The sequence below is a fragment of the Oncorhynchus clarkii genome, chromosome 2 (genome assembly GCF_045791955.1).
Source record: "Oncorhynchus clarkii lewisi isolate Uvic-CL-2024 chromosome 2, UVic_Ocla_1.0, whole genome shotgun sequence".
Taxonomy (NCBI): Eukaryota; Metazoa; Chordata; class Actinopteri; order Salmoniformes; family Salmonidae; genus Oncorhynchus; species Oncorhynchus clarkii.
The window spans coordinates 53,445,222-53,465,674 of record NC_092148.1 but is presented as its reverse complement, the minus strand read 5'-3'; the positions used below and the strand labels follow the sequence as shown (position 1 = coordinate 53,465,674).

At 43.7% G+C, this 20,453-nt stretch overlaps 1 protein-coding gene across 5 annotated transcripts in view; it reads left to right on the top strand.

Annotated features, from left to right (window-relative positions):
* LOC139369656 (receptor-type tyrosine-protein phosphatase gamma-like) overlaps window positions 1-18,656 on the top strand; it is a 69,319-nt gene extending 50,663 nt beyond the window's left edge. Inside the window, exons 11-31 of one of the 5 annotated variants that reach the window (XM_071108934.1) lie at window positions 2,987-3,027; window positions 3,193-3,793; window positions 4,712-5,239; window positions 8,236-8,374; window positions 10,530-10,621; window positions 10,896-10,981; window positions 11,719-11,739; window positions 11,932-12,028; window positions 12,117-12,199; window positions 12,349-12,483; window positions 12,595-12,729; window positions 12,971-13,134; window positions 13,532-13,667; window positions 13,910-14,056; window positions 14,890-14,983; window positions 15,513-15,589; window positions 15,860-16,006; window positions 16,093-16,245; window positions 16,816-16,958; window positions 17,486-17,621; window positions 17,726-18,656. In XM_071108934.1, the coding sequence (XP_070965035.1) occupies window positions 2,987-3,027; window positions 3,193-3,793; window positions 4,712-5,239; window positions 8,236-8,374; window positions 10,530-10,621; window positions 10,896-10,981; window positions 11,719-11,739; window positions 11,932-12,028; window positions 12,117-12,199; window positions 12,349-12,483; window positions 12,595-12,729; window positions 12,971-13,134; window positions 13,532-13,667; window positions 13,910-14,056; window positions 14,890-14,983; window positions 15,513-15,589; window positions 15,860-16,006; window positions 16,093-16,245; window positions 16,816-16,958; window positions 17,486-17,621; window positions 17,726-17,869 (3,299 nt within the window). In that variant the 3' untranslated portion in view covers window positions 17,870-18,656. Of the gene's footprint in view, window positions 1-2,986; window positions 3,028-3,192; window positions 5,240-8,235; window positions 8,375-10,529; window positions 10,622-10,895; window positions 10,982-11,718; window positions 11,740-11,931; window positions 12,029-12,116; window positions 12,200-12,348; window positions 12,484-12,594; window positions 12,730-12,970; window positions 13,135-13,531; window positions 13,668-13,909; window positions 14,057-14,889; window positions 14,984-15,512; window positions 15,590-15,859; window positions 16,007-16,092; window positions 16,246-16,815; window positions 16,959-17,485; window positions 17,622-17,725 lie in introns of all 5 variants that reach the window. The other 4 variants (XM_071108941.1, XM_071108923.1, XM_071108930.1 and 1 more) reach the window with 4 other exon arrangements.
* The last annotated feature ends 1,797 nt before the right edge of the window (window positions 18,657-20,453 follow it).

Below are 20,453 nucleotides of genomic sequence, written 5' to 3'. Positions count from 1 at the left end.
GTTCTGTTCCTTTAAACATGCACCCAGTTCCTCTGTGTGCCACAGTAAATGTATTGCGTGTATTGTACTCTGTCTCTGGTGAAATCTTCTGTTCATCTTTCTTTGTACCCTTTTCAAGTGTGCTTTGATTTCTAAGACGGAAGAATGCCCCCCTCAATCTGTTTGTTTAAGGTATTCCACGTGTACCTTCTATGTCACACAAAATATAAAAAATTGCACTTTTGTTTTGAAATGGCATCTTTTCCTCCTGTCACAGTAAGAGAATGTTTGCTTATGTGCAGCATTTGTATGAAATGATGGGTTCTCTGTATATCCTGAATTGTAAGTTTATAATAAACACATTTTGTCTTGCTAAAAATACTCGGCATCATATTTCGATGTGCATGAATTGTGTACACTCATCCAAATGACTTGAAACAATTGTGTGACCGAATGTGCTGTGACAATTGTGGTGACAAAACAACTCATTTGTGAATCGTGTTTGTGAATTCATTCATTCATCCCTTCCCTCTCCACTTAACTTTTGAAAAACCCACCTCATGCTTTACAAACCCACTCTGATCTGGCCTGAGGCCTCCATGATGTGTAACTTAGTCCCATCCAGGTAAGAGGATGTGTGTGTGCGTGGGCCTGTGAATGCATGTGCATGGGTGCGTTAACACTCAGTTTGTGCTGACGCGGAAGTACTACCTGTGGATAACTTTCCCTCCTGTTGTTATTTCTCTATCTCTCTCCCTCTCCATCTCCCTCTCCCTCTCTCTCACCTGGTGAGACAGCAACATATTCACCAAGATTTCTAATATAGGTTCATACTATCTAATGACTTGCCGCTTCATATACTGTGGACCCATTGAAAGATGTGGATATCAAGCTTCCGAAGATTTTTGTCAAGCCTCTATCCTGGACCCGAAGACCAATCTGTGAATTAAAATAAAGTTTTTGCACCCAGTTCATCAAACAAATACCATCAAAAACAGAATGGTTTTCACAAAATACTCAATCTGTTTGTGTGTGTGAGTGTCTCCTTGTGGTTATTCTTTCAGTTACAGTTTAAAGTACGTTTGAAGTAAAGTGTCTGTCTGTAAGAACGTCGTTGGTTTTGCCAATAGGGCCAATATTTCAGAATACAATGTCATTGTTACTAATTGTCAAAGTTGTAACTAAGGGCTCTGTGTTCAATCCGCATCGTGGAAGTTCAGCTTTACAGCGTGATTGAAGTTTAAAGGCAATGTTCCTGCTTTAGCGGACTGCATTCAAATAAAATGAATCAAATACATTTTATTTGTCACATACGCTGAATAAAACAGTGAAATGTTTACTTACAAGCCCTTAACCAACAATGCAGTTTTAAGAAAAATACCTGGACAAAAATATAAAAATAAATACTAACAATACTAACAGTAATTAAAGAGCAGCAGTAAAACAACAATAGAGAGGATATATACAGGGGGTACCGGTACAGAGTCAATGTGCTGGGGCACCGGTTAGTCGAGGTAATTGAGATAATATTATTATTAGAGTTATTAAAGTGACTATGCATAGATAACAAGAGGGGGGGATGCAAATAGTCTGGGTAGCCATTTTATTAAATGTTCAGGAGTCTTATGGCTTGGGGGTAGAAGCTGTTTAGAAGCCTCTTGGACCTAGTCTTGGTGCTTGCCATGCGGTAGCAGAGAGAACAGTCTATGACTAGGGTGGCTGGAGTCTTTGACAATTTTTAGGGCCTTCCTCTGACATGACACAGCCTGGTATAGAGGTCCGGGATTGCAGGAAGCTTGGCCCCAGTGTTGTACTGGGCAGTGCACACTACCCTCTATAGTGTCTTGCGGTCGGAGGCCGAGCAGTTGCCATACAAGGCAGTGATGCAACCTGTCAGGATGCTCTCAATGTTGCAGCTGTAGTTCGAGTCGTGCCTGGCCGTGCAGTCATGAGTGAACAGGTATTACAGGAAGGGACTGAGCACGCACCCCTGAGGGGCCCCCGTGTTGAAGATCAGCGTGGCGGATGTGTTGTTACCTACCCTTACCACCTGAGGGCGGCCCGTCAGGAAGTCCAGGATCCAGTTGCAGAGGGAGGTTTAGTTCCAGGGTCATTAGCTTAGTGATGAGCTTTGAGTGCACTATGGTGTTGAACGCTGAGCTGTAGTCAATGAACAGCATTCTCACATAGGTGTTCCTTTTAGGTGTGGAGTGCAGTAGAGATCATCTCTGCAGTAGAGATCATCTGTGGATCTGTTGTGGCGGTATGCAAATTGGGGTGGGTCTAGTGTTTCTGGGATAATGGTGTTGCTGTAAGCCATGACCAGCCTTTCAAAGCACTTCATGGCTACAGACATGAGTGCTACGGGTCGGTAGTCATTTAGGCAGGTTACCTTAGTGTCCTTGGGCATAGTGACTATGGTGGTCTGCTTGAAACATGTTGCTATTACAGACAGACAGGGAGAGGTTGAAAATGTCAGTGAAGACACTTGCCAGTTGGTCAGCGCATGCTCGGAGTACATGTCCTGGTAATCTTCTGGTCCTTCGGCTTTGTGAATGTTGACCTGTTTAAAGATCTTACTCACATCGGCCGCGGAGAGCGTGATCACACAGTCGTCCGGAACAGCTGATGCTCTCATGCACCGTAAACGCTGCCTATGTCGGCTCAATCGGAAATTACCTTTCAATTTATTTCACGGAATCTGTAATGCTTCAGCTTTACAGATTGATTAGAGCCCTAAATTGAAGGCCAGAAGAAAAACAATCACACAAAACAATGTCAAGGCTGTTATCTTCCTAACTTGTCAGACTGTTGACCATATCAGTATCAGTCTTAGTTATTTATTTGTATGAACATACTTACAGTAACCCAGTGAGCACAAGACGTTGAAAAGGCGTATTTAAAAAAAAAATATATATATATACATATTTTCTACCTCCCAAAAACTTATTTTGCTCTTTATTGTTTGCTAAATGTTTCTAACGCTCTCATCTGTGATTATTTTCAGAGGAGACCCCTTATCCAGATTCTACTGGATTTGCAGAGGAAGTAAGCATAATATAACATACATTTGACTTATTTCATAATGCAATGTGGTGATACTGTCTGTAGCGCACTGCAAGAAAAAACATGCATTTAAACATAGGACAAGGAGTAGTGTCTCATAACAAGGCATCAGTATATGTGGTGTGTGACTGTGTCTTTCCCCACCAGGAGGACTATGGACCCCGGGTTGAACCGGGTGAAGACCAGGACAATGACATGGACTGGACCACCCCAAGCTCTACGACGACCAGGCCCAAAACAACCACTGGCCTACCAAGCCTCCCCTTGCCTGGTATCAGAACAACCACCCCTTCTGTCCAGAGGAGAACCACCACTCCAGTGTCTCCTTTCAAGACCACTCAGCCCAACCGATCCCATACGTCCACGGAGCCGAGTGTAAGGTACCGCACCACGACCAGAGCTCCAGCAGAGGGGGCCGTCTCACCAGGCAGCAGAGGAAGCGGGAGTACCCAGAAGTATACCACAACAGCGACCATGCCACTGTCTCGCACTGATGACGTCACCACTTCCTCAACCAGAAAGGAGAAGGGCAGAGGGGTGATGCACCCCGTGACCGTCCCAAGCGGCAAAGGCAGCGGTGTTCCCATGGCCATCCCTCTCCCAGAAAGCTGGACCGTGGCCACTTCTTCCCCCTCCCTTTTTCAGGGGGTACCACCACAGCCTACAAGTCCCAGCATGCCCTTGTTTTCGTCCACTGCCTCCTCCTTCGGCAGCGTTCTCTCGCAGACCACGCAGCCGGTGTTCAACGGTGAGATCCTCCCCTCCACCCTTCCTGTGTGTGACACGTCGACCCCTGGTTACCCCGGCTCCGCCCCTAGCAATGCCCCCACCGCCTGCCTGCATGCCCCTCCTTCGTCTAGACCTGTGTCGTCTGTGACCCCTCCTGCTCGGGACTCCCCGCATGCTGCTACAGCACTGTTGTCTAGTGGTGACTCATTCCTCGCTCCCTCCTCCCTCTCCTCCCCCACCCTGCCTCTCCTCCCTCACCCCTCACACCCCCTGTCTGGTTGGGAGACCGTAGTCTCTCATGGTGTTGGCGATGAAGGCGATGATGATAGTGGTGATGGCGATGTGTTGTCTGGTTCTTCATCCATGGCCTCAGGTGACCCCGCACTATTTAGTGACACTCCCCCCCTTCAAACTCTCCCTGACTCGCCCGTCGAGTGGGACCTGTCTGAGCTAGCCTCTAGACCGCTCCCTGCAGCCTCTCTCTCCCTGCAGCCTTCTCTTCTCCTCTCTAGTGACTTCTCTCTGTCCGGGGCCACCCCGGGAATCACTGACTATGTCTATGGCAGGCTGGGGGACTCTAGTTATGCTACGGGCGGTGTAATAGAGTCTTCTCTGTCGTGGGTTGTTGATGGTGGCGGAGGGTTCACGGTAGCTAGCAATGGTGTGGAGTCGTTGTGTAGCTGCTCTCTGGATGGCACCTCGTCCTCTTCCTGGTTGCATGCCTCTCCTCACCTCCCCCTGCCCACGTCTGACTGGGGGGCGGCTAGCCTAGCGCTCTACTCCTCCGGTAGCGACTTAGACCATCTCATCCATTCATCTCTGGCGGGCTCCACCAACCCGTCTGTAGGTCAGCCTCTCTTCTCTTCCTCCTCCTCTCCTCCTGTTCCTCATCCTCCTCTCTCCGGTTCCCATGGTGACCTGCACGTTTCTGTTACAGCCACGCCACCCCGCTCCAAGGACCGCTGGGTCTCGGCCCTCCGAACCTCCGCCCCCTCCTCCTCTTCCTCCCGCACGGCCTCCCCCGTCACCCCCACCCTCACCCCTGACCTGCAGACGGTAGACAGTAATGCGTCTGGCTCGACTCTTTCGGGAGAAGCTCAGGAGGAGCTAGATGAAGAGTGGGACAGGATTCAGAGTTCAGCCTCGGCCTCGGCCTCAGGGGAGGGAATGCTCCCTTACATCCCCACCGCCCCCCGCCCATTCACCTCTGAGGTTGCCGCCTCTCCCGATTCCGACAATGATGAACGCTCCTCTGCGTTTTACTTTGAGAGTGAGAGTGGCAGTGCCGTCGCCACGGAGACGGCAACAGTATCTGCGATAACTGCGGCGGTGCCCTGGCCGCTAGGTGGGGAGGAGCAGAGTGGCTCGGGCCAGGGCGAGAGCCCATACGACAACGAGATGTCCTCAGACTTCAGTATCCCTGAGCGCACAGAGAGAGACTCTGAGGAGGAGGAGCCAATCGCAGGTAAAACAAACATCCACAAGGGGGCAACATCTCCCCGTACATCAAGGCAAGGCACAGTGCTGCACCTGTTGGATTGGGGAGAACTACAGCTTCCATGATGCCAATGGAACAGGAAATACTCTGGAATTTAGGAGGCACATCACCTAACACACCACCTGTCTACGATAACTAAAATCCCATAAGATGAAAGTGTGTGTGAGAGTGTTTGTGCCCGTGTGTGTGTGTGTTCACCATCATGGCCTTTCTTTGTAGAACAAAGACATGACTTTTTTATACGTTTTGATTGTAGACCTAACAATTTAGACCCAGGCAGCTCTACTGTGTCAGGATCATGTTGAAGTTCACAATCAGTTCCATAGTCATCATCATTTCAGTGTTCTTTGTTACGTATTTTCTGTTATATTCATTCACATTTACTTGCACGTGCCTGTGTCTCTACTGTGTGTTTGCTGTAACATCATGCGACATCCTGTAAAGGGAATCAGATCTCTTGCAAATCCCAACTCGCACCAACATAGATTGTTTGCCTTAGCAGACCACAAGTGGTCAAATTCCCCATTAAACAGTCAATGTAATTCACAAAACACTTGAGATGGTCTCAGGGCCCCTGTTTAGAATCTTTTCAGATTTATGACCTCTTTAATATTCCATGTTTTTGTCATCATTCAGACCCCAGACAAAACAGCTCATCGATAGAAACTATCACCTGCATTTAAGTCTTTGCATTAGAAGCGGGCAGAAAACAGTTTTGCCCAATAGGTTTTTATGGTCTCCACTCATTCACACTTCTTATACATTTGCTGCGTTGAGAGTCCCATAGATTTAAGCCCTTGTGTGCTTCAAGCCATACTCATGAACTAACCTTTAGTGCATGTTAACTATGTGAAAGCATTTGTGTTCACTTTCATCCTTATTGCCGCCATTGTATAAGGTTTAGAGAGGTCGCTAGGGGTTTAGATTTGTTCGCTGAATGGGTATAAAGATGTTGAAGCAAAGGTCTAGGGTAGCGTTTCAAATTGAAGTCAACAAGTCTACGTAGTTCAAGCAGGAGCTCTGAATTAGTCAATGTATTAGAACACAAAGACAAGTTGGACAATTCTTTAAAAGTGCTTTTTTTTTGGTACAAAACAACAATACATGTAGTTCAAATGCTAGAGTAGTTCGATGCTAACACGTTTCACTTGCCAAGTTTTGTCTCACCTCTATGTGAAATCACATGTTTATATTGCATCACTTGCTCAACCTTTGCGATGTTTGTTCTTGAGTACGGAGTGGGTGTATTGATTTACTACTGAAGTGTTCGTGAATCAGTATGTGCAATGGCAAGAAAAAGTATGTGAACCCTTTGGAATGACCTGGATTTCTGCATCAATTGGTCATACAATTTGATCTGATCTTCATCTAAGTCACAACAATAGACAAACATAGTATGCTTAAACTAATAACACAAATTATCATATTTTTCTTGTCTATATTGAATACATCATTTAAACATTCACACTGTAGGTTGGAAAAAGTATGTATACCCCTAGGCTAATGACTTCTCCAAAAGCTAATTGGAGTCAGGAGTCAGCTAAGCTGGAGTACAATCATTGAGATGAGATTGGAGATGTTGGTTAGAGCTGCCCTGCCCTATAAAAAAACACTCACAAAATGTAAGTTTGCTATTCACAAGAAGCATTGCCTGATGTGAACCATGGCTCGAACAAAAGAGATCTCAGAAGACCCAAGATTAAGAATTGTTGACTTGCATAAAGCTGGAAAGGGTTACAAAAGTATCTCTAAAAGCCTTGATGTTCATCAGTCCACAGTAAGACAAATTGTGGAGAAAGTTCAGCACTGTTGCTACACTGCCTAGGAGTGGTCGTCCTGCAAAGATGACTGCAAGAGCACAGTGCAGAATGCTCAGTGAGGTTAAGAAGAATCCTAGAGTGTCAGCTAAAGATGACAAAAATCTCTGGAACATGCTAACATCTCTGTTAACGAGTCTACGATACGTAAAGCACTAAACAAGAATGGTGTTCATAGAACACCACGGAAGAAGCCACTGCTGTCCAAAAAAAAAAACATTGCTGCACATCTGATGTTCACAAAAGAGCACCTGGTTGTTCCACAGCTCTACTGGTAAAATATTCTGTGGGCAGATTAAACTAAAGTTGAGTTGTTTGGAAGGAACACACAACAGAGGAAAAAAGGCACAGCACACCAACATCAAAACCCTCATCCCAACTGTAAAGTATGGTGGAAGGAGCGTCATGGTTTGGAGCTGCTTTGCTGCCTCAGGGTCTGTACAGCTTGCAATCATCGATGGAAAAATTAATTCCCAAGTTTATCGAGACCTTTTGTAGGAGAATGTAAGGCCATCTGTCCGTCAATTGAAGCTCAACAGAAGTTGGGTGATGAAACAGGACAACAACCCAAAACAAAGTAAATCAACAACAGAATGGCTTCATTAGAAGAAAATACACCTTCTGGAGTGGCCCGGTCAGAGTCCTGACCTCAACTTGATTGAAATGCTGTGGCATGACCTCAAGAAAGTGGTTCACACCAGACATCCCAAGAATATTGCTGTACTGAAACAGTTTTGTAAAGAGGAATGGGACAAAATTCGTCCTGACCGTTATGCAGGTCGGATCCGCAACCACAGAAAATGTTTGGTTGAGGTTATTGCTACCAATGGAGGGTCAACGAGTTATTAAATCCAAGGGTTCACATACTTTTCCCACCCTGCATTGTGAATGTTTACACAGTGTGTTCAATAAAGACATGAAAACGTGTAATTGTTTGTGTGTTATTAGTTAAAGCACACTGTGTTTTTTATATTGTTGTGACTTAGATAAAGATCAGATCACACAATTCCAAAGGGTTTCTTGCCACTGTAGAAGCTGATTGAGTGAATGATTTGTTGTGGGAGTTGTGTTGTGTGTCTCAATAGTCAACATTAGCTCACTCCTCATCCATTGTCCCCTCCTTATCTATTCTCACCCCACTTACAGAGGCCAGTAACAGCAGCCATGAGTCCAGGGTGGGTCTGGCCAGGGATAAGGAGAGGAGGGCCGTGGTCCCTCTGGCGGTGGTCTCCACCCTCACCTTCATGGGACTCATCATCCTGGTGGGCATCCTCATCTACTGGAGGTAAGACCAGGAGGAGCAGGTGGAGGAGGAGAAGAAGGAGGAAGAGAAGGAGGATGGTTATTATTAGATCCATAATGATTATATTAGATCCATAATGATTATTATTAGATCTATAATCCATTCTTATTAGATCCATAATCCATTATTATTAGATCCATAATGATTATTATTAGATCTATAATCCATTCTTATTAGATCCATAATCCATTCTTATTAGATCCATAATCCATTATTATTAGATCCATAATCCATTATTATTAGATTCATAATCCATTATTATTAGATCCATAATCCATTTATTATTAGATCCATAATCCATTCTTATTCGATCCATAATCCATTCTTATTAGATCCATAATCCATTATTTTTAGATCCATAATCTATTATTATTAGATCCATAATGATTATTATTAGATCCATAATCCATTCTTATTCGATCCATAATCCATTCTTATTCGATCCATAATCCATTCTTATTAGAGCCATAATGATTATTATTAGATCCAATATGATTATTATTATTAAATCCAATAATGATGATGAGTATCGTTTCCGCACTGACCCCTCTGACCCTAAGCATCATCTGTATAATAAGACAGCTAAACTATAGAACATGAACAACAGCTTCCTTTCTGCATTGATAGGCTCCACACACACTGGCACCAGTAAATCTTATGACTCCCAATGGAACAGCTGTGTGGAACTGCCCCAGGGTTGATACCTGTCATATTGTTATTCATCTGTCGCTGAGGATTGGGTCTGGTTGGTCCCCAGACATCAGGGGGCACGGGTGGAGTGAAGCGGGAGGTGGCGTATGCGAAGGGGGGAGGGGGTTGACCTTAAGAACCTCATATTTGTCTGTCTCACTGGGAGGCCTAATCTTCTGTGACACGGGCCCAATCTCCTTCTCACTCTCACACACTTCCCCATGACACATCCAATATCTTCACTACGGTTTGATGTCTGGCTTTTCACATGAGCTTTGCTGTGTTTGGGTAGGTTCACTTACACATAACTGCCAGCATTCAGAGTTGCGCGTCTTCAGGAATAAAGATATTTTGCCCAAACTGAGATCATAGAAAAATACTTATTTTCCCTGTGGCGGCATACTGACCAGTCGGACAGTAAAATAACCAACTTCTGCAATCCAATCAAGGACACACTTTCAAAAATGTAAACACTTTAAGACTGTCCATTTCTCATCCACTGGGCTGGAGACGTGACATATTGTTCATGCTTTCTGCCCTGTTTTTGTATTTTCATGTTAAGCCAGAGTAATCTTGGTGCTGCTAAGGGATTAAATCTGATAGATGGACCCCACTCAGGGTGTAGAGTGTTGGGCTCGGGGTCGTCCAGTGGTTGGGGAACAGGGCCTCGGTTGGAGTAGGAGGGGGAAAGAGCCTGCGTCTCATTATGTCCGACATGAAGGCGTCGTGTCAGCGTCTTGTAAAACGAGTGGCGCGAGGCTAAATTGCCGTAATCCCTTCCGTGTCGCATCCTTGTACTTCCCCTGGTAACACGGTGTTCATTTGGCCACCCCATAGCTGTGCACTTGGGTTTAGCAAAGTGGGTACGTCTTTTAGAAACGCAAACATGTTGTCTACTGGGGACATCTCCTTGATGGTTTTGTCGTCCAGAGTAATCTGTGTGGCGATGTCCATTTTTGGGTAGCTGAACACAGGCTCATCAAAGAGAAATGCAGGCGTGATCCTGTTAAAAACGTGTCCGAGATTAGAAGGATTTTTTTTTTCCTGTGTTACGGACAGATTACCATGTGTTCGCCAACATCTGCGGTTGTCTTTGTATCTTAAAAAACACAACAACAAAAGTGTTTTTTAGGCCTTTCTTGTCTCTGAGCGTCTCAAAAATATATCTACAGTTATTGTCTTTGTATTACATTTTACTCAATCATAACACCAATATTATTATTGTCTTTGTCACAATTGTTTTGCAAATGTTTCACCAAATGAGAACAAAGCTACAAATACCTCTTTTGGGTTAGATGAGATGGATAAAAGCTATATATTTTTTGGACAAAAAGTAAAAAAATCAATGGCAATAGGTCACGGAGACAAATATAAATATTTTTTTCCATCTCATCTAATACAAGTTTATTGTTTATTAACTTATATCATCATACATATGTTTCCACAGAAAGTGTTTCCAGACTGCCCATTTCTACATAGAGGACAACACATCGCCCAGAGTCATATCTGTTCCACCCACACCATTGCTTACAGCTACAGGTAACCATCCTGAGACAAGCACACTCTCACGCAATACAAAACACACACACACACACACACACACACACAGAGATAAAAGTGTTAACAAGCACAGAGCCATGTAGACAGTTACCCTCTCCATCTGTCCATGCTCTACATTTTCATCAAGCCTACCTCTGTCATTAACACTACCTCACTCAACATCTGCTTCTGACAAGAGTGTGGAGTTTCAAACGTTCATTCTGATAAAGGACTTTTGTTGATCATCTCAATACCTTTGCTCTCTGCCATTCAGATGAACATGAAGCCGTTGCGGTGAAGCAGTTTGTCAAGCACGTGACAGAGCTCCACCACACCAACGCATTCTCCCGGGAGTTTGAGGTGTGCTGTCAAGTTCTGTAACCATTGCTCCCTCAGAAGACAGGATATAGTTTATGACAAAAACACTAGTATTTATTGGTTACATGTTTCAAGTCAGCTGTCTACCTGTTTTTTGAGTTAATGCTGTTCTGTGTGTATCCATCTTGGCGAAATTGTTACGTGTCGTTTGCGATGTTACACGGCGGCTGTCATTATTTTAAGGTCAGCATGCAGAAACCTTATGAGGTGGTAGGCTATGCACTGTGATGGCCATTCAAATTCACACTCTCTCTCATGCTACATGCTACAGGCCCAGATTCCTCTGAGGAGCCATGTCTGTTGTCCTTACCACTGTGACTTACAAGTGTATCATAATCTACACTGCATTCATGGATGTTGATGTTTCTCTGGCTCAAGTTAAGATAGGTTCAACTGGATATGTACCATTGCTCACCATGTTAAATCCAGCTTGGCATTTTATCAGTGCTGTGTAAATGCATACATGTGTAAATGTTGTCAATAACACAAAAATAGGTTTGTAAGTCAAAGCTAATATAAGGACATTCACATGGTACATCGAGTGAATCTGAAAGCCACTTTTTAAGCCCTGTGTATCGCATGAACAGTGTCTTTAAGTTGAGATTTGCCCACAAACCGTTTTCTTGTTATTTATTTGGACTTTTTTGCTCACCTTGTGTCATGACATTACATTGCTGTGCTTTTTGCATTCTCACCCCCCCCCCCCCCCCCTCCATTAGATATTGAAAGAGTGTTACGAGGTAAGCTGTGTCTCCCTTTTCTCTTTTGATTCGATTATTTCTGTAGTAATTGTGTGTAGATGTTTGTCACATTTCCAGCTGCCCATGTTGACGTTTTTGTCAGGCATGATGACACATTTTTGTTTGGCTGCGTAGTAATGGAGGATGGTGGGATGTTAGGGGCGGAGTGCTGAAGGCCATGTGTTTTTTTAGGAGGTGCAGGTGTGCACAGTGGACCTGGGTATCACCGCAGACGGCTCCAACCATCCAGACAACAAGAACAAGAACCGATACATCAATATCCTGGCCTGTAAGTCAAACATGCAGCTTCAAACGCATGTACACACACATACATTGTTGAACGCACCCAGCTTATCTCTTTCCTCCTCTACTCCTAGATGACCACAGCCGAGTAAGACTCTCAACCCAGGCTGACAAAGACGGGAAGAGTGGAGATTACATTAACGCAAACTACATTGACGTAATACGTTTTTTGTTGCATTTCTATCTGCACAATAACGTCAGATGTTAGCAGTGTTCTGAGGGCAAATGTCTTGTTGACGTGTCAGTAGCTAATCTGTTGTTCACTCTCTTTCTCTTTACCTTCCCCTGCCGCCCTTCCCTCCACAGGGTTTCAACAAGTCCAGGGCCTACATCGCGGCCCAGGGCCCTCTCAAGTCCAGCACCGAGGACTTCTGGAGGATGGTGTGGGAGCAGAACGTGGGCGTCATCATCATGATTACCAACCTGGTGGAGAAGGGACGGGTGAGAGACCGGGGCCACCTATACGCTTATACATATTTAGTAATAGTTTATAAATAGTTTATTCATGCTTATTCATGAAAGTACACGAAAGTGTTTGGCTGTGTCTCTCAGAGGAAGTGTGACCAGTACTGGCCCCTGGAGAGCCAGGATGAGTACGGTGGTTTCCTGGTGACGGTGAAGAGCAGCAAGGTTCTGGCCCACTACACCGAGAGAACTTTCACCCTCAGGAACACCAAGGTCCAAAAGGTTAGAGGTCACACTATTTACATCACATTTACCTCTCATTCACCATTAATAGTTTCACCTCTACTTCCTCACATATATTATCTACTTTTGTTGCACCTACCCTACAAGTCAGTTGAAGCACTACATCATTACAACTTTCGTTTCTGAACATTTCGTATGGAGCTCACGAATCCCAAGTGTCAAAGTGACAGCCAAAGTCCCATCCTGTTCACCACTTCCTGTTTCCTCCCGCCAACCCCAGGGTTCACTGAAGGGGCGGATTAACGAGCGGACCGTGACACAGTACCACTACACCCAGTGGCCAGACATGGGCGTGCCTGAGTACACACTCCCCGTGCTCACCTTCGTCCAGAAGTCCTCCAAAGCCAGGACAGATGACATGGGGCCTGTCGTAGTGCACTGCAGGTGGGAAGCCATAGATTTGCAGAATGTATAGAATAGCTTTGAGGTCAATATCATTTTTCCCCACCGAAATTCAATTAATTAAAAATGTCTCATCTTCTATATGTGAATGATTCAATTTAGGAAGTAAATTTACATTCGGACTGGCATAGAAATAGAATAGAATGGACTTGGTCCTCCATTAAATGCAATCTCTTAACATGCATTCTGTGGCTGCTTTCATCTAGTCCAGCTGAGAAGGTCAACATGGAACATTATTTCATAGAGAACTAGAGTGAACTCAAAATACCAGGATTCACAATCTATATAAGAACCTTCCTCTATCCAAGTTCTTCACTATTCTCTATTTAAATGTGTCTCTTAAATGTAAACTAAATTGTGTACCTCGGTGTGTTTCCAGTGCGGGCGTAGGCAGGACTGGCACCTACATAGTGTTGGATAGCATGCTGAAGCAGATCAAAGAAGAGGGCACGGTCAACATCATGGGTTTCCTTAAACACATCCGCACACAGAGGAACCACCTGGTACAGACAGAGGTGAGAGCTCAGCCAGAGGGGGGGGGTTGCACTTTTGGGACTTTTCCATTGGTGCCATTGCGCCAGAAAAGCTCAAATAAAGGCTTCTAAAGTATTTGAAAGAATACTTTTTGATCCCAGGTCTGATACCAACAAGAAAACAGTGAATCTGCTATGATCAGTTGTCCTGTTACCTTTCCAAAACTGTACGAATGTCAACACCCAACTAAGGCTTTCAACCCCTACTTTCCCTGTGCATTCAGGAGCAGTATGTGTTCATCCACGACGCCCTGGTGGAGGCCATCTTGGGCAAGGAGACGGAGGTTTCCTCCAGCCTCATCCACAGCTACGTCAATGACCTCCTGACCCCAGGGCCCTCCGGCAGGACGCAGCTGGAGAAACAGTTTAAGGTAAAGACACATGCTTACAACAAGTCATAGAGGAAGTATTTGCATTACAGCAAAATGTACAACTGGTAAACTTTCCATAAGAACTCCAGTAAGGACATGAAGGGCAGAAGGACATGAAGGGCAGAAAGTAAAACATGCATTTAAAGGAGAATTTGTCTATGGGGTTTAAAGACAATTTTTTTTTTTCACATCAATTGTCTTTCTTTGTCCTTTGAAAAGAGCAGTTGCAACCGCTGGCACATCATGTTTAAACACTAACAGTTAATCTAGTGCCACTGATTACGTTTACATGCACACGAGTAATTCAATATTAACAGATTATGTCAGTAAGCCGAATATGGCATTAAACGCCTTACTCTGCTCATCCTAATTGGTCATAATCGAAGTACATATTCGCCTATTAAAACACCTGGTTTTCTGAGCAATCTCTCAAATGATTAGGACACGTAAGCAGCTTAATCGGACTTCCAGCGGTGTGTTTGATCTGCACGTGTGCTAGCACGAGCAGCGCGAGTGAAGTGAGTTCGGAAAAAAACTGAAAGTGTGTATGTTTAGAAATGATTTTCACGTACAAACTTTAGCTATCCGAACTCAGGATCGAATAGGCTTCCCAAAAATAACATGGTTGCTGTGGTAGAATATATATTTAGATTGCCGATTTTCTGCATTTATCACAGTCCCATCGGGTAGTCTGATTTCAGATGTGTTTATGTAAGCAGGATTATTTGGGAATTCGTTCTTCTTGGAAAACATGTAAACGATTAAATTATATTAATCTGACTATTCACAATAATCATATTGTGTGCATGTAACCGTAGTCAATGTGATTACAGCTGGTATCCCAGTCCAATGCCAAACAGTGTGACTACTCGGCAGCCCTGAAAGAGTGCAACAGAGAGAAGAACAGAAACTCCTCTTTAATACCCGGTGAGTTCCAGACAGGTTTGTTCATACTTCTCCAGAGGCAGACGAACGTGTGGACACCATTTTTATGTTTCTGCATCCAGTATGAAGGAAGTTAGATGTAGTTTCACAAGCCAATGCTAGCTAGCGTTAGCGGGAAACTACCTCAAACTTCCTTCATACTGGACGCAGAGACATTAACATGTCAAATTCCTTTAACAGTGTGTAGACAATGAGACCGCACCCGGCCTCAACATTGTCACTTTCAATTGAACATTTAACAAAATTCCCCCACACTTGAACCCCTCAACAAAAACTGTTATAAAAAAATTGTTAAAAAAAACTTTATTTGAAAGCATAAACCTTGGGTACTGTTTTACTCTTGTTTGGTGTAAGCAAATGTGTGTGACAAAATCACTTTAGGTAGATAAGCAGTGGTTATGGTTAAGTAATACTGCTTTAATAAAGCTAATCATTGTAATATTAATATTATACAAAATGACCTTCTCTATACCTAATGAGGAAGTTTAACATTGTGTGGCTTTGTCTCCAGTTGAAAGGTCACGGGTGTGTCTGTCCACGGTGGTGGGAGAAACTACATCAGATTACATCAACGCCTCATACATTACGGTAAGAACCCAACCATTCTACATTAAAGAGTCAGATGCAGCAGTGGAGGCAGCTAACGGGAGGACTGCTCATAATAATGGCTGGAATGGAGTGAATGGAATGGTATCAAATGTATGGTTTTTATGTGTTTGATACCATTCACTCCATTCCAGTCATAACACTCCATTCCAGCCATCATTTTCAGTAAATTCCACTTTTGGTTACTGGTCTAAATTGTCTGAATGTTTATACCACCTGTCTAAATTTTCTACCACCGGTTGTGTTCCTCAGGGGTACCGGCAGAGCACTGAGTTCATCGTGACCCAGAACCCACTGGCCGGCACGGTGACAGACTTCTGGAGGATGATCTGGGATCACAACGCTCAGGTCATCGTCACACTGCCGGGAACACCAGCAACACTGGGAACACCAAGCCTGGTGGGTATCTATCTGTCCTCCTGGACACAAAACTGGCAGCCATTTTGTGCCTCAAATAGGAAGTCCTTATCTTTCTGTGTTTTCAGGCAGAGGGGGAGGAGCCGTACGTGTACTGGCCCCGCAAGGAGCAGACAATCAGTTGTGACGCGTTCACAGTGACCCTGCGGAGCGAGAACCATGTGTGTCTGGCCAACGAGGAGATGCTGGTGGTGCAGGACTATGTCCTGGAGGCTACACAGGTGAGCTGAGGGAGACCAGTAAGACCAGGAAGATCAGCTTGATAAGATAAGAGATCAGTCACAATAGCATGATCAGCTACTTAGAATAGACTAACTACATTGAAGAGGAGGATCAGCCGCACACTGTGGGATCAGCCCAAAAATAACAGCCTCATAGAAAAGACCAGTCGCTATGGGCCAGTTGTTATGGACCAGTAGCTAGTGCTCAGCGAATGTTATCACTGTGTCTATACCCCAAAAACATTTAACCACTGTTTATTGTTACACAGAGGGAATATATAGCAACATGAGTATTCCATTTAGGAGTTGTTCTGCTCATATTTCCCTGGATCTTGGCCCATGGTGAAACCAAATGAAGGGTGGAAATGGAATTCAATACACAATCCCCACACATCAATGGAGCACAGCTGTTATTTTTTCACACAGTTTTCACTCAACCATCTGTACCTCCAATCACTGGACCACTTTCAACACACGTACACACAGGCACACACACACACACTCTCTCTTTCTCGCAGTCTTTCGATCTCTCACTCTGTCTTATTGTGTTATTGTCCCCCTCTGGGCCAGGATGACTATGTTCTGGAGGTGAGGCACTACCGGGCGCCTCGCTGGCCCAACCCAGACAGCCCCATCAGCAGCACCTTCGAGCTGCTCAGCCTAGTGAGGGAGGAGAGCTCCTCCAAGGAGGGCCCCATGGTTGTCCATGACGAGTAAGACCTATTGATTATTTATCTGTGAAATAAGGTAATGATGTCCACTCTAAACCTTTTTCAAGACTTGGAACCAATGGAATAGTCCCAAAAGTCAAAATCTCACCCACCTGGAACCAGGCAAGCTCAATACCCCTGAATCCCTCTTTTGCCTTCTATTTTTTATTTTGGCCACTGGTAATAGATTAAAGACGATCCACTCTGACCTAAGAAGATAAGTAGATATGTCTATATTTCCAATACACTTAATATTTCTTGGAACTGAAACACTGCACTGATCCAGGCCTATTGAGACAATCCTGTCTCAATACTCTTGTATGGCACTCAAACTTTGGTTTTAACCACAGATAATACTGTAAAGGTTCAGTAAATACTGACAGGATTAGTGCTCTATGCTCCAGTTTGTAACATTTCCCAAATATGTCTTGGAATTAGCCCAAAGTATCTAAAGCTGGCTTATCCCCTGGCTATTATGACCAGAGATTTTCAGTTTTTCGGCACTTCATGGCACCGGTCTGATTTTGCAGGGTTGGCGGTGTGACTGCGGGAACCTTCTGTGCCCTGTCTACTCTGGTGTGCCAACTAGAGTTGGAGAGCTCTGTGGACGTGTACCAGGTGGCCAAGATGATCAACCTCATGAGGCCCGGGACCTTCACTGATGTTGTTAGTCAATCTGAATCACTGTACCTGAGTGATGCACATTAGCCATTTTGTGTTAAAACATTCTCCCTTCAACAGCACAGTTTCTCTATTTCTTTCTCATTCAGGAGCAGTACCAGTTCCTGTACAAAGCCATGCTGAGCCTGGTTGGCACACAGGAGGACGAGAGGACGCTACAGTCCTCTGACAACAACGGAACGGTCCCAGGGGGCCCTGTCAGCACAGCCGAGAGCCTTGAGTCCCTGGTGTAACCATGGCAACGGGGCCCCTAACTTGCCAGTATGGACTCTTGCCTGTCTCACTGTGTTCCGTTTTTAAAGACAGCAGCTTTGCCTTTTTCCCCCCTCCTTTTTTTCTCCTCTTCTGTTCTCCGTCATTGAATGGCAGTTTCCTGACCGCTGGACATGATACCGCACGACCCTGTAATGTGTGCCTTTGTACATTCATCTTGTACTTCTAACGGCGTTCATACAATTGTAGATTAACTTTACGATGTTTTGTCGATACCGTCATCTTGAGATGTTTGCTTAACTAACTGTTTTCCCTAAACTTTCGTATTTATTGGCAGTAAGCTATAAAAAAAGAAGGGAAAACGCAACTTTTACGTTAAACAACATTTTGTTAGCCTATTTTTTGTAGAGTCAATGCATTGAGCAACTCATTCTTCCGTCTAGACAATGTAAATACTATTTTGTTTGTAGCAACGGTGAGCTTTTGAAATCAAAAATGCACATTGGCATGAAATAATAAATCTAATATGTAAATAATATTATAGCAACCAAGACAATGGACCAAATTTCTATTTATACTTCTAGATTTTTATATTTTACTACAGTTTTTTTTAGTCAATTTTCAATGTATGGCTGCAATTCTAATAACTTAGTCAAAGCATTTTTTTGTATGTTTTAATGTTATAGCTTATGTTCTGTATTTTGTAACGGACTAAATATGAAGCTTTGGGGTACTGACACGTTTTAGCTGTACATGAAACTTTGCTGGATGATTAGACATAGGATTAAACAAGTGAAAGAAAACCAAGGAAGGAGCTTTTTCTTAAACTACTGTGAAGGTCAATCTAGACCTGTGGGTGCACAGTACATTAAATATCAACTGTTCCATAATTGGTGTAACTTCACATTGAACTGGATGCTAGCACTATACAGCCTGAGGCGTGGGCGGCATCATGCCCTCAGGTCAGGTGCATTGTGAATATACAGTATGTTATTAGTGCCTCAATAGAGTTCATCTGACCCCATCAAATTGTTCAGCAGATGTTTGAAATAATTATTATGCATGATCATTTCCAAATAAGGCAGCAGGGCTAAGTCTTAACAATCAACCCAAGGTATGAGCTGTCCTCAACAATAATGGGAATCTGTAATCGCTCAAGAAAAGTACATTACAATAAAGGGGACAAGTATAGCAATGAGTGAATGCATTTGCTCTGTCCTTGACACTACTATTCATAAGATGAACAGATACAAATCAACTAACTAAAATGTAAACTGAGCTTTCAACCAGATAGTTCTTAATGTTAATGGATTTTTTGACAGTATTCACCATGGGCCTGATTCCAATTTAGGAATGTATTCCTTTCCAAAGCATGCCTTTCCTGCGCACTTCTCAGTATTTGGTATTCAGGCTTACCTTATTCAGTCGTGTAACGCGGTCTGCAGGTGTGGCTACCTTGCGCACTCTGAATACATTTCATTCAACTGCTCAAAACCCTCCCACTTGCTGGCCAACACATTTTCTTGTGGAGTTTTCATTCAATATGGTTTTCAGTATATTGAGAGAACAGGTTCTGAATATTAGGAATCAATGAAAGAAAGATATCTAAATATATGCGTATTCGTCTCCGTTTCGGTACCAATTGGTCGATTTAAAAATGCTCTTTTAGATTATTTAGGTTCAGGAATGTATTTATGAATCATAAAACAAATTGGTTTGGAGAGCCTTTATGCACAAAAGGAAGAAAAATCATGGTAATGTTGGAATATTAGTGTATATAGAATTGTAATAGGGAGAAGAATGTACAATAGTAGGCTATACCCTCTATTGCCTGCACTAACCATGGAACTGTGTGATTACACAGCCCAGAATTGCGCCATGCGTCAGGTTCAAACTGTTACGGTGTGGTCTGCGCTCCGCTCCATAACAATTTAATTAGCCTACATGTCTTTATTTATATATTATCAACTGTTGCTAATGATCCTCCGCAACAACCACACAGCATTTCATACATTTTACAGTGGGAAAGTTATGCTTCAGTTTGCTGCCATATGACTGGCTTCACATTTGTCTCCAGCGATTATAAGGTAAAACAGATGTAAAACTATTGTAATTTATGTTTTCAATTCTCTTATCCAACCAGAGTACTCATTTACCTAGCTCTTATCAATAGTTCTTATCAGGTTATAAATTACAGTGCCGTGAGAATGGTGTTATCTCTATCTGAAAAAAATCAAGTAGATGCCGGTAGGATCTCGAGACCTTATTCATGATTTCCTCACACGTTAAGGTGGTGGCATTATTTGGGATTTAAGAGCTGCTTTTTTGCTATGTTACAGAACGGTTTATACTGAACGACAGGTTTCCCCAAACGTTCTTGAACAGACAGGTACGTTTGCTCCCGTTTGGTGTGGCTTGAAGCAACAAGTGACATATTTAAAGGGCAGTGGCCATGCTGACAGCGTTCCCCAACACACAGCCCAACCCATCCCTGTTTTTCAACTGGTCGTTCAGTACTGTTTCCTTTCAATTGAACGTACCAGAACGTAAAAACCTACACCATAATCTGACCTGAGCTGCGTTCAGTATCTGTAGACACACCTT